The 14,917-nt window shown below is 32.2% G+C and overlaps 1 protein-coding gene across 2 annotated transcripts in view; it reads left to right on the forward strand.

The window, feature by feature from the left end:
• Positions 1-14,917, forward strand: part of SORBS1_1 (Sorbin and SH3 domain-containing protein 1) — a gene marked incomplete at its 5' end in the record, with an annotated part of 50,059 nt that overhangs the window by 16,757 nt on the left and 18,385 nt on the right. For both annotated transcript variants that reach the window (XM_051215117.1, XM_012943853.3), the window contains 4 exons: positions 6,805-6,867; positions 11,329-11,441; positions 12,099-12,303; positions 14,523-14,795. In XM_051215117.1, the coding sequence (XP_051068295.1) occupies positions 6,805-6,867; positions 11,329-11,441; positions 12,099-12,303; positions 14,523-14,795 (654 nt within the window). The remainder of the gene's footprint in view (positions 1-6,804; positions 6,868-11,328; positions 11,442-12,098; positions 12,304-14,522; positions 14,796-14,917) is intronic.

Below are 14,917 nucleotides of genomic sequence, written 5' to 3' on the forward strand. Positions count from 1 at the left end.
GTTGATTGAAATGGGTTATCCACAAGGTTTCCTGAAGAACAACTTGCGTTTAACTAACAAGAAAATGGCAACATCAACGGCTAGTAAGAAACCTCCTTTTCTTGAAGCTGCAATTCAATGGAGATTGAACTGGTGATATGTTATGTGATAGACTGATTAGAGCAGTAGCTAAGTGGATAACGTGATGGCATTTGAAGCGAATGGTACTGGTTTCGAGTCCCAGAGTGAACATCAACTCTGAGATGCAGGTACTTTGTACTATCCACTTACTACGTTTATTTATGTACTCTCTCTCACTGTTATCAATAACTCATAAACTGCCTTGTTTGGTTTAATAATTGCGTATATGCACATAAATATTACTGCATATTAAAGTATGATGAGTATTTAACTGAAAGCAATTTAGTTCGCTTACATACTTTGTTCCAAATCACGTTGTGGGAATTTTTCATATGTGGTTAGTTGGATAAACAATCCAGGTTGGATGAATATTCAAGCCTTCTTTCTTATTGAGGGCAGAAGGATTTAGCATTATGTGAAACACTTCGGCTACTCTCCTCTTTTTATAGTTGCCAAAGCCTCTTTTGAATTATGTTGATATTTTTAATATTAATTTGTCGATTATTGAAAATAGCGTGTACTGCTCTTGCTGATTTAATCTGTAAATTTTTCGATTCTACAGGATTATTAGGAGGTATTTTTGTGCAACTTAAGTATTCCTTGACAAGAGTCGAGATCTCACGGGAAGACTCTCCAATATAGAACGCATCACAATCGACACTACCTAATCTGTAGACACAATTTTATGTGGAAGTCAATAGAATCGTATCATTTATTCTGATAAAAGTGTTTCTTAAAGTGTTATGATACGAGCAGTTTTCTGATTGTTGAATTAATTCAGAAGAACAGAAATGAATTATCGAAAATCAACTTCTTTAAACTTACATTTAAGTCCTAATGAATAATACAACAGTTTTATGTGGATATAACGAAATTCATGAGAGAATTTACAGTAATAATTATCAAGCTAATGATTCGTGACTGTTATTACTCTTCACGAATAACATTAAGCCAGGACGTGTATATGCCTATGTTTGCAGATTACGTTCTTCAGTCTTATTACATTTGATACCCTTGCATTCAATTTAATACACATTATGTTTGTAGTTCTACAATTTAATGTTTGATTATGGGCTCTATAGAATAGAATTTGTTATATATGTATCATTTAAAGTAATTAGTCCCTTTTAGACATTTCGATAGAGCAATTGAAAGATGGAGTTGATCTGAAATATATAAGATGTATTTGGGCCGTACATTTCAAAAAATCTGGTCACATATATACTTGTCAGGACATTTTTATATGAAAATTAATAAAGGTCAATTAAATGAAAGTTCAAGTGAGAAAGGTAACAAAGGGGAGAGAAACATTTTACGTAATATAGAAATAGTAAGAAATTGTCGAATTATCTTAGTCTATAAAATAACTTAAGGATTACCGGGGTAAAGTCAAGGTTATAACAAATTATTTTCGTGCACATAAGGGGGATTTATATTTACGAATAGTCAAGGTTTCAATAAACCTGAGAATTCGACCTCGACAATATCTATACAACGTTTTAAAAGCTCTATTAATGTCAATTTTGTGCCCTGTTTCAATTATATGTTTTGCTATCGATGAACATAGTTTTCCACCTCCAACACTGATCGGATCATTCGACACTAATTGGTTTTGAAGCCATCTAGGCACATGTTCAATGACTCTAGATTGCATTGTTCGATTATTCCTTCCTATGTATGGGTGTCCACACAAACATGTCAATTGGTAAATACAATGGGATGTGACGTAATCATTTGTGCATTGTCAAGGTCTATTAGGAATCATGAGCTTTTTTAAAGGGTTTTATTTATTGAGTTGTAGAGTTTTTCACGAGTTTAAATTTAAATAGTGTTTTTTCGTCATTGCTTCATGGTCACTTATTACATAATAATTAGTTGCTAACTATGACTAATATTATTGTATATCGATCATTAGTTAAAGACTTTGATCGTTCACATGATTGACATTGCTGCTATGCAATATATTATTAATAAACAACATGCAAATGTGAAACATTGTTACTTCTTTTGTTAATTTTATTGTTTTTTTTTCTGATTATGTGGTAAAACTTTAATATACCATTAAGGCAAGCAGATTTTACATATTACAATAAGAAATTCAGGAAGTATTGATAATTATCGACCATCTAAGTAGGTGCCTCGTAAAAAACACCAATACATAGTGAGTGCCGCAACTGCAGCACTATATAGTTAGAATAATATGTTGTAAATCTGAAAAGTGTCAATATATTTATAAATTTAGATGCACATTTTGTTGGCAACATCATTAATTATGGATTGTTACCGTATTGATCTATTTATAGTGAATTTTCAAGTAAATAATGTGATTAATATCAGATGGGTTCTAAGGATATAATGGTAATTTCAATGGTTAAGATCATTAGTCAATTGAAGTTAGACCACCATGGAAAACCTGGAAGCATTGGACGGCCATTTCGTCCTATTGTGGTCTAGCTTCAACTGACTCATGATCTTAACTATTGAAATTACTAGAATACCCACAAAACCCATCTGACATTAATCAGCATATGCTCACTAGTGACTGGCTTCAAGAGGTATATCCTGGAGTTCTAGTGAGTGGAGTTCAACTGGGTCTGTTGGGAGATAGTAACTCACTGAAGACAATGGTGGATGTGTCGCTCAATTTTGTGAATTAGTTGAAGTTAGACATTAACACCGTTGGATGCCGGCCCAGTGGTTTAGAGGTTAATTGCTCGCGGGCGAAACCAGTAAGTCCTGGGTTCGGATCTCGCGAGACGGGATAAAGGATTTGCACTGCTGAGGAGTGCCGCAGTAGGACGAAACAGCCGTCCAGTTCTTCCAGGTTTTCCATGGTGGTCTAGCTTCAACTGACTCATGATCTTAACCACTGAAATAAATAATTTGAGTTTATGTATAACTCGAGCTTAAAATTTGTGCCACAACAACGTTTAGTGTTTACAATAGCGGTTTATTTAGATAACGGAAGAATATTTGTGGCTTTAGAAAATAGGTATGAAGTTGAAGTTGTAGAATGACAGTTATTATCAATATTGGGCAGTAACTTTTCAACATTTTTAAAGACAATGCATAAATTTATGACACATTATTTAGCTGTATGTTTATGTATATAGGTCTGAGATACCATTTTTGTATAAGAGTTAATGACATACTTTACAATAATCTAAATCACAGATGGTAAATCATGTTTGCAAACGTTAAAATATTGACTGGAGTCCGCTTACCTCATGCATTAGGTAGTTGCTTTATATATGCATTGCTTAACAAACTGTTTTACAGAATAGACTTCAAAGTTATCTAAGCTTGAATTTTGATCGGTTTTCGTAATTTTACTAAAACATTGACATAAATTAATCAATCAGAAATGAAGTAAATATAACCAAGCATTCTTCTATTCCATTAGATGTATTTAACAGCCTTACTGCTATTGTAGGACAAGAAATATTAGAGATGAAGCCAGGTAATTTGTTATTACGTTTCTCTTTTATTTCTAAGAGAAAGACCAAACGATCTGTTTTCGTAAGACGAATATGTACCAGCCACTACAATGCTGAAGAAGTAACTTTAAAAGGTGTTGATATCGAGGCGAAGATAAAAGTCTAGTGTAAAATGAAAATAACTTCGCTCAAATTGTATTTTTAAAACTGATGTCATACGCAAGAAACTGTGATGAGACAGTGTTACCATCATATAATATTGCTTTATAGGTTGTGGAAATATCTTCGTTATGTTCCTACAGGATGTACACGTTATCATTTATCCCTTACATTTCATAACTATTATGAATTAGCTTTTTGAAAATCAACTGTCATCAATTTACATCAATTTCATTCTATAGTATAGAATTAATTTCATGATATCAGTGGGTTAGGTGACTCCTAGGTGTGACACATTCCAAAATGTTTCTAAGTCATTTATGTTAAGAAAGTTTTTATTATTCAATTTCTTGCATACAGAACGATTACATTTTACAGGGTATTTTTAAATGTAACATACATCTTATATGAAAAACAAACAATGAAATAATCAATAGGAGATTACATTCAGTGTTATACGGTCATGAAATTTTGAAGAATAGGATCATGTCAATTCATTTTTAATGTCAAAATAATATGTCATGTAGGAACAAGCAGTTATATGGAGCATTATAAGCAAAGATGGATAGTAGGACGCGCTTTTCGTCCTATTTCGGACTCGTTAGCTGGATGTACCTGGATCGCAGAGTCTCAATTGGGACGAAATGCGCGTCCTGGATTCCACTGCTAGCTACTATCCAACTTTTCTTATAGAGCTTGTGACGTTAGGCGATATCATGGCAGTCCTCACATAATGCACATATGCTAACAAGAGACTGATCAATTACTTACTTACGCCTGTTACTCCTAATGGAGCATAGGCCGTTGATCAGCATTCTCTAACCCACTCTGTCCTAGGCCTTCTTTTCTAGTTCTATCCATTCTTGTTCATTCTTCTCATGTTTTTCTCCAGTTCTTGGAGTAATGTGTTCTTTTGTCTTGCTCTTCTCCTTTGGTTTTGAGGATTCCATGTGAGGGCTTGTCTTCTAACATAGTTGGGTGCTTTCCTCAATTCATGTCCTATCAACTTTCAGTGCTTCTTTCTGATTTCTTCCTCCGTTGGAATCTGATTTGTTCAGTCCCATACGAGGCTGTTGCTGATAGTGTCTGGCCATCGGATCCGAAATATTTTGTGTAGACAACTGTTAATAAACACTTGTATCTTCTAGATGATGGCTTGCGTAGTTCTCCATGTTTCCGCCATATACAGTAGAATGATCTTGATATTTGTATTGAAAATTCTGACTTTGGTGTTGCTTGACAGGAAATTCTTATAATTTATAATTTTTTGATAGCAAGTAAATTATAGGTTTATAAATGTTTTATAATTTGACTTGATATATTTACAGAAACGATAACTTACCTTGTGAATGCTTGTATGTTGTTTACGTAATATACTGTTTTAATATGAAATTGTGAGACTTTAAGAAGGATTTCTGTGCCCATCAATTTCGTTGCAATTCGTTATAATTTATTTTCAGACCAATCTGTTGCCTTAGATCTAATAATAGTTACGACATACATGTTGACTGTTTCCTTAACATGATATGAGATTCTTTGTTTTAATTACAAGATGAGGTAGTGAATGTAGTTACAGGATTGTTGTTATCCTAACGCGGTCATTTACAGCAAAATGTAGGGATTAAACAATAACTTTAAGTTTTATAAAGTATATTTTCATATTCTGTCGAGTAAAGAACCTATGCAGAACTTATCAGTACAAAACATCGGTCTGTGCTGCCATAACCTATTAGAACAGAATAGATCTTTATTTATATTATTGCATGTATTAACAAAATGTATGATTGATCTCAAAGCAATAAATACCTTTCTTTCCAATAGAATAACCTGACTGATACACAAAGAGATCGAAAAAAGATTCATTGAAACAAAAAGATCACTTCTATTAGAAATTATCTTGATTACTGAATTTTATTTCTATAGATTTCGTTTCACAATATGGTGGTGTGTACTACTGATGTCGATAGACATCAGTAGTATGTATCATCAATCGAAAGTGAGGTACCTGGCAGAAGAAGGTTAAGAAGATCACAGAAAAGAGAACGAGAACAGAGAATGATTGATATGGAAATAAAAGAACATTGAAGTTTAAAACGACTGACTGATATTGTGCAAATAAATAATCTATTGTATGGTTCTCAGATTTCACTAAGATGTTCTGTAATATTGTGTTCCAACACATTTGATTATCATCAATTGTGTTCTCGTTCACTTCGATTTGTCTATTCATGATCAGCTATTACTTTAATATTAATACTTATTGATTTTATAAATGAACTGATGTTTTTCTACAGAAAAAATACCTCAAATACGTACAAAATTGATTTATATTTATACCGATCTTCATTTTGTTAGTTATGTATTCTACATTCTAGAGATCATTCGAGATCCTTTTGTCACCTTTGTAGAAAATATATGTTAATTAGTAATTGGATTGAATAGATATCTGACTGTACAGTTATAAAGAGTTAATATGCAACGGATATCTTTACTGATATACTATTTTGTATTTTATCATGGATCTATCGATAGTTTTTGAATGATCATTTTTAGGAGTTCTTTCAAAACACCGTCGATAGTAACCATTATCAATAACATAAGCCTTATAGATCTTCTGTTTCTTTTCTATGCTTCTTCAGATTTCGTTTTATGTCTACAAGGGTATAAGCCTGAATTAGAATTTCGGTTCTTTCAAGGTAGTTTTAATAGTAATTATGATCGTTTACAGTTCATAGAAAGATGAATCAAAAATATCAGAGGTTATTCATAAATCATGATCCTAATAAATAAATAAAAACGAAAATTTTTCAGCAATTCAATAAGCATATTGCAGACAATTTTCATATGAACAGTTTAATTAGATTACTGAAACAAATAGTCTATACAGTCTCATTGTATATATCTATTTGCTTACTTGAATAGTTCAATACATTTAAACCTCAATTATAACTTCTTTTAAATGTTGATTACTCTCTCCACTATTTAGTAAAGTTTATATTCTAATAAAAATATATCTTGGAATGGTTTCACGTTGTCATTTTATATCGCTACTACATTGTTGCATTACTTCTTATTTTTAACTATTTAGATAACCAATTCAAATTATCTTAAAATGGTCAGTGAACGTTCTACAAGCGAACAACGTGGACCAGTAAGTTTTTATTAAATTCTCGTGATAAATCTCTCAAGGTATTGAATCAAAACATATTAATCGTTTGTGAAATACTGTTTCATTCATTTTGAAATTGATGTCAAATAGGCAACCAAGTAAACGTATGCATAATAATATAGAATATTACCATGAAATATGGTGATAAAAAATGTATTATCAGAAGGGGTTTTGTGAAGATTTTAGAAATTTTACCAATTGAAATCATGAGTCAATTAAATCAAGACCACCATGGAAAACTTAGAAGCGTTGGACAGCCGTTTCGTCCTAGTATGGGGCTCCTCAGCAGTGCGCATCCACGATCCCGCACCCCGCGGGGTTCGGACCCAGGACTCATCGATCTCGAGCGCGAACACTTAATCTCTAGACCACTGAGCCAGCATCCAATGGTGTTAATGTCTAACTTCAACCAATCCACGAAGTTGCACCACTGTGCCCCAGTGGTCTAGTTGGTTAAGTGCCTGGCGCGAGACTGATAGGTCCTGTGTCCGAATCTCGCAGGGTGTGGGATCGTGGATGTGCACTGCTGATGAGTCCCATACTAGGACGAAACGGCCATCCAGTGCTTCTAGGTTTTTCATGGTGGTCTAGCTTCGATTGACTCATGATTTCAATCAGTGAAAAAATGTATTAGGCAAGAAACTGAAATGAATGTTAGTTAAAACACGATATTCTAGTATATAGTCTTGAATCTTTAGTCATCATGTTATCAAAGTATATAAACCCTTCATCAATTACTTAACTACAAGTATTTCTCATAAAATTTTCCAAAGAAACAAAGGATAATTTGGACTTATCTGAAAAAAACAAACACACAAGAATTGTAATGGAGTTAAAGACATATTGAAGTAATTACAGGTACTTTATATTCATCAAACTCCGTTGGTGAAATAATATATAAAAGTCAATCGATCTTCACTTGATTTTGCATAACTCATTTAAGAAATTGACTCTATATAAATTCCTATCAAGAGACGTTGGTGATAACTGATTACTAAGTAACAAATGGTATCTTGTTATCTGCCGTAATTCCTGAACATAATTTATCGATAATGTAAGACTTTATCACTAGTATAAAGAGATCAATCATGCTATACATTTTGACTGATATTAGTTAATTTAGGACGATTGTCAAAAAACTGTATATCTAGGTATCCTTCCTTGGTTCTATTCAACAACGTTTTTTCTTTGGATAAGGTTCATTAATTGGTATTTGTACATCAATATACTTTACAACACTCAGTACAGATGATTTAACAATATTTTCTCAGTTTGGAAAATCATAAAAAAATATTCTCACCAAGTAGATGTTTTGATAAGTGTCAGTCAAACAAAAACAAAATGAATGATGGAAAGTTAAAGATGATGTTCATTAAAAACTATATACATAAATTGACATCTATAAGGAACAAATGAAGACATTTTCAATGGTGTTAATTCAACTTAAATCTGTAATAATAGACATCTTTATTGTTAGTAGAGAAATTTGGTGACGTTTTCCTTTTACTTGCAATCATGAATTCATTACATATACTAGAAGCAATTTCATTAATAGACAGTATAAATGAGTGAAAAAAAACAACCAACATCAAAGTGAATTGTAAATATGATCTCAGAAAAGTAAATCCTGTCATTTACTAATAGTTTAGTTGAAGTATAGATGAAATAGTATTAAGTGAATAGATCATAGTTTGAAAATAGCATGTAATCTGCATATATTATTATTATTACTAATAATTTTATGATGTATACTACTTATATCGCCATAAGTAGTGTATAATGCTAGTCAAGAATCGAAGGTCGAGTAGATCGAGAATGAAAGAACTGGAATAGAAAGCGATTGGTCTTTGGAAATGAAGGAACAGTGAAGTTTAGGACAATTGATTAATATTTTGCAAATTAAGTATTTACTGTATAATTCTCAGATTTTACTAAGAGATTCTGTAATTTTATGTTTAATTACATTCGATTGGCCCCCAATTGTGTTCTCGTTCACTACAATTTCACGATGTTTAATGTGATGTCTACCAAAATACTCAAAGTTACATCGAATTCACACTACATGACAATACCTGTAGCCGTAATTAGCTTATCATATCCAGGCAATGTTGCAATTCACTCACCCTGTAATACTTATTTATTCGCTTATATGTTTGATATGTTGTGCAACAATTTTTTTCTATACTAAACTAAATCGAACGTGATGTATAGGAAGAATGTTCGAATTTCAATTTTGTAATCTATGTGATACAAATTTTGCTGTTACTATATGTTAGAATAAATGAAAACGGGCACCAAAATGTCTATAACATTTTATCCTTGCTTATATATCTGTAGTTCATGTCCAATAAATCTCATGTTTGTAATTAACATACAGATTACTTATTATGAGGGAGTATGAATTATTAACTAGTAAATAGAATTAACCATTCAAACTATCACTAAAATTAGTATTGTGGTGCGTGCTACTTATATTGATATAAGTAGTATATGACGCGAGTCAGGAATGTAATGTCTGGCGGTAGAAGATGGGGAAGATCAAGAAAGGAAGAGCGGGAATACAAAGCAGTTAGTATGCAAATACAATAACAATGAAGTTCGAGACAATTACTGAACATTTTGCAAATTAAGTATTATAGTATGGTTTTTCTATTTTACCAAGTAACTCTGTAATTTTGAGTTAAATATAGTCCGATTGTCCCCACACGTCTTCTGTTCACTACAGTATCATAATCTTGGTGAATATCAAAGTTTACATGTCTACTGGACTATATCCAAAATTTGAGAACCATGCAGTGAATACTCAATTTGCAAAATATTAATCAATTGTCTCAAACTTCCCTGTTGCTTTTGCAAACATCAGTCAATCTTCTCAGAATTCACTAGTACTTCCTTTCCATACCAATTACTTTCTGTTCCCGTTCTTTCCTTCTTGATCTTCTCAATCTTCTGCTGCCAGACATCATATTCCTGACTAGCGTTATATACTACTTATGCTGATATAGGTAGCACACACTACAATATGACTGTAGGACACGTTAATAATGGTTTTTCGAATGAACTTGAGAATGTACTGTAGTTATGGTAGTGTATTTTGTTTATCTGTCGTATATGACAATTAACAGTCAGTGTTTGGAATATGAACAAATTTGAAAAGATACTAAAGAAAACATTGTTATCATCATTATCAAATGATTTGTTTTTTACTAAAAATATGTTTTGCATATGCGTGCATGCCATCAATTTGTTTTAGAGCTGATTGACTCCAGGGTTCCAGTATGATGCAGCAAACTTGTGTTTTACGTTTGGTTATACTTATCTGCAATGAATACTTTTGGCCTTGAAAACTTAGACTCTTAACAGTTCTACCTTACCCATAGTCGATGTTAGAGAAATTATCAATTAATGACTTAGCCTATCACTGATAGATAACAAGAATCAATAAATAAAACAGATAAATACATGGAGTACAATGAATAAAATAGTATTAAGCCTTCTAAGCAGTAAACGTTTTTGTCATTGTTTGTAACCAGTACATAAATTTATTTAAAATTCATTTTGATGAATGACTACAATCACCGACATTATTAAAATGTCTTTAAAAACTTCCTTTCATCAAATCATTTGATAGTTAAGTAGCAATAATCATTATGTGCTTACTAGTGACTGGCTTCAGGATGTATTTCCAGGAGTTCTAGTGCGAAGCCGTAACCAGTGTAGTTCAACTGTATCTGTTGTGAGGCAGTTGCTTACTGAAGACAATGATGGACGGTCGCGCAATATCGCGGATTGGTTAAAGTTGAACATTAACACCAATGGATGCCGGTTCAGTGGTCTGGAGGTTGAGCGTTCGCGTGAGAGACTGATAGGTCCTGGGCTCGAATCTCGTTAGGCCGGGATCGTGGATGCGAACCGCTGAGAAGTCCAATAATAGGACGAAACGGCCGTCCAGTGCTGTCAGATCTTCAATGTTGGTGTAGCTCAAATCAACTCATGAATTCAACTATTAAATTAAGCAGCACTTAGTCATTACTTATGTTGTGTTCGTTTCTAAAGGAATTTAATTAATGGATTATTATTGTTCAATGAAGTTTGTTGATTTCTTATTCACATGACTTTACTTGATTTATGCACGTTATTTGTTCTGATGTTTCAAACGCCTTCTGATGGGGCAATTAAAAGAATGATATGTAAATCCAATTCAGAAATACTTTACGACGTATTGTATGACATGTAAGGTTGATCAATCACAGTCGAGTACACCATTTGATGTGGATACGTGATAAGGTTATCGTTTAATAATTTGACTATTTTTAATTAATTATGAATTTCTTAATAACAATTAAGGATTTGATCAATTATTTCTTAATAGCTGAATAAATTCCATATGTGAGACGTTAAATATTTTTTACTTTGTCTTGTGTATGATTTTTATTACTGTAGAGTGTTCTCGCCAAGCCTATTAGGCCTACGCCATTTTCTGGATCTTATCGAGCTGCCTCAGCTGAGAATAAACATGTTCATGCACCGTGGGTATTTAATAATAGTCCACAAGTGTAAGTTGAATTACTCTGATGCATCAGTTTTGTAGCATGTAACTTTTCTAAGATTTGTAGCCTATGCAGAAGCATAATAAATGTGAATCAGGTTACAAACCGAGTTTTAGATCAGCAAATAATCATTAGATTCAGAAATGAAATGTCCATAAATGGGTCTATATCGTTCTTTATATTCATGACTCCCTGAAACCAACCAATGTTGCTTGAGTAAATGATCATTTTGATTCTATAATGAAAAGGGCAGTATGTAAGTAGATTCTTTAGTGTGACTATTATGGTAAAATATTTACAAAATGGTGTTATCTACTACTGTCAACTAAACTCGTCAAAATTCAAGTACGACTGAGTTACTAATCATTCGACTGATATCTATCCACATTACTTGATTAAAAATCCTCATACTGAATATTGTGTTGCTCACTAGTTATACGGCTCAGGAGCATAACGTGTGGAATATGAGGTAGATAAAATAACAGTTACATAATAACATATCGATTGAAATGTGGCACCAATTAGTTTTGTTTTATTGTAAAGGTGAGTATTAATAAGCTAAGCTACTTTCATTATAATATCTAAATGAGAAAGAGTTATTTTGTTTACAGTCTATAACGCAATTCGAATAATTCTTTTCATTTAATATTTTATTGAAAACAGTTTGGATAATTTATCTAAAAATCATCGAAATGCTCAAAGATCAAGTATTACAAGTTTATCTTCTTCATCGGCATTATCAATAGATGAACGATTCAATGGTGGTCTTAATATAAAATCATTTGAAAAATTTGCACATATGGGTCAACCACATGTGATTGCTTTGTATAATTTTGAAACTGGAGTAGATGGCGATTTAGAATTTGAAGTAAGGAAAGAATAATTTATCCTATTTCTCAAGTTATATTTTTGTGTACTTCAGATAAATCCTCAAAATAATATATGGTTTACTAATTCCGATAACTGATTTACTCCATAAATTATCTGGATTAGAAAATATAAAATCAGTAAGCTTTAATCATAATTGATTTGTTGAAGTTAGACATTAACGTCATTGGATGCTGGATCAGTTATCTAGAGGTTAAGCGTTCGCGTGCGAGACCGATAAGTCCTGGGTTCCAGTCCTGTGAGCGAGATCAAGGATGTACACTGCTGAAAAGTCCTATACTAAGACGAAACAGCCGTCTAGTGCTTCCAGGTTTTTCATGGTAGTCTAGCTTTAATAGCTTCATGAATTCAACTATTATAATTGAATTTACTTTAATAGTCTACATATCGACAAAAGTGTTTATGAAGCTAATTTAGCGGAAAAGAATGTATCTTACTTTCGCAACGATATATTAATTCGTCAGAAGTACCGATAACATTATGGACATTTTCGTTATTCATTAAAAACATATTTATATAATTATGAAAATGGTTGTTTAAAGCATTATCAAATGCTAATAATGAGTAGATACATTGACTTTGAGTCTTACTCTTACAAAATGGTTTTCAAAAAAATTTGATAGAAAGTGTGTATGATGCGTTTGTAAGTGACATTGTTTTAACAACGCTGAGTATGGTAAATCAACTTAGATTTTAAATACCACTGTAATGATTTTCAATAATTGATAATGTTTTTGTATACAAACATTTTAGCTACTGGACCGATTATATGATAACATAGAGTTATCTTACGTCATTTGTTGTAGCCAGAATTCTTTTGTATATTGATATTAAATGACTTGTCTGTTCCGATATGCTGTAGAAATGACTCTTTGTGGATATGACTTCAATCCTGTCCACTATTTAGTGGGTGATTAATATATTACAAAACGCTTTTATCATTTGCCAACTAGTAATCCTTATTATATAGTATTACTGCTCATGTTTCTCAGTTTGTGCTAGAAGAAACGAGAATCGTGTGTACATACAGCTTAAAATAGGAAAGAACAGTTCATAAACATTAGAAATAGTGGAGATCAAGTAATTACATTCACGACTATTGTGTGTATCCATAAGTTTCTTTTGTAATTTCTAATTATTGGATGTACATATTCTAATGGATTTGGTTGATGGCCTCATTTTTAATCGTATAGATTTGTTCAGTAGTTAGTGTGGATACTGGATCCCTAAAATAATCACACAAATAGATTGATATAGGATTCCTCGATGTCCAAAAGTTTGATGTATTACTATCTAAAAGAAAACCTACAAAGAAGATAAATACAAACTAATTCATCAAGTAGGAAAAACAATAGCTATCAGGTAATAAGCAGTTCGACATTTATAGGAAGTCCCATACTAGGACTAAATGGCCGTCCAGTGCTTCCAGGTTTTTCATGGTGGTCTAGCTTCAATTGGCTCATGATTTCAACTAGAGAAATTTATAGGAAAATCAAAAGTAATCCATGAGTTTCACTAAGATAAAAAAACTAACATGGTATTCAACCAATCGTTTTTTAAACATTTCGGTTTCAAATGTGGAAACCTGAACCTCTAAATGATTTGGTTTAACAGTTTCGATTAGATTATACATCTTGTACTGACCACTACTGAATTTATTTCAGTTGGCTGGTATCTATTTAGAGTTGAATGGTAAGAATAATCAGTAAGTTATTATGAATAATCCCAGTTTGAACAGTACCATTTTGTTCAGAATAGTAGTTATGCCAACTTATTGATTTTATTTTTCAAATCTTTGGCTTTTTATAATTTTATTCTTTCTTCATTCGAAATAATCATTGAATTTTCGGTAAGAAATGGAGTGTTTCACTTAGTCGTTGTATGATCGGGTTAGCTGAATACAGTGATGTCAACCAAGAATGAACATACTTTTCATAATTACTTTACCAGATTTACTACCGATCTGAATTTTCTTATATTTACCGTTACCGAATATTAGTGAGTAGTTTAAATTCACATAACCGCGTTATTCGACCTAATGTCTTCGCGGTTATTGAAGTAGAAATCGTACTTTTTATTGCAAGCAAGTCTGATAAAATAGTTATTGATATATGCTTATGATATAAAATGTCATAAAATATTGAATTTGGTTATTTTAATGGTGAAAATGATAGTTTTTCAAAAATAAATATTTTAAAGGTTGGTGACATTATTATGCTTGAGGATATTGTTGATGAATCATGGTATAAAGGCAGATCTATAAGAACTGGCGCTGTTGGGATATTTCCTATGAATCATGTTGAAGTACGTATCCCATTGACTTCCGGTTTATTTACAAATACTCAACCTAAAATGCAGTTTGTATATTCTAATCGATCAAACAACTTCACAAATACCACTCGGACACATTCTCATCCATCTTTCAGAAAGAAACCTGTCCCATTACCGAAGATCATTAATCAATCTGCGCCTGTAAGTAAAATGTATATAGAATTCCTTACTTTATTGTTTAGAAAACTTTACAAGCTATTATAATGTTAACTTTTTGTAACAGTAGGCAAACTGGCGGCAGGCATTTAGTACCATGAAAATAC

This window comes from Schistosoma haematobium, chromosome 2, assembly GCF_000699445.3.
Source record: "Schistosoma haematobium chromosome 2, whole genome shotgun sequence".
NCBI classification, from domain to species: Eukaryota; Metazoa; Platyhelminthes; class Trematoda; order Strigeidida; family Schistosomatidae; genus Schistosoma; species Schistosoma haematobium.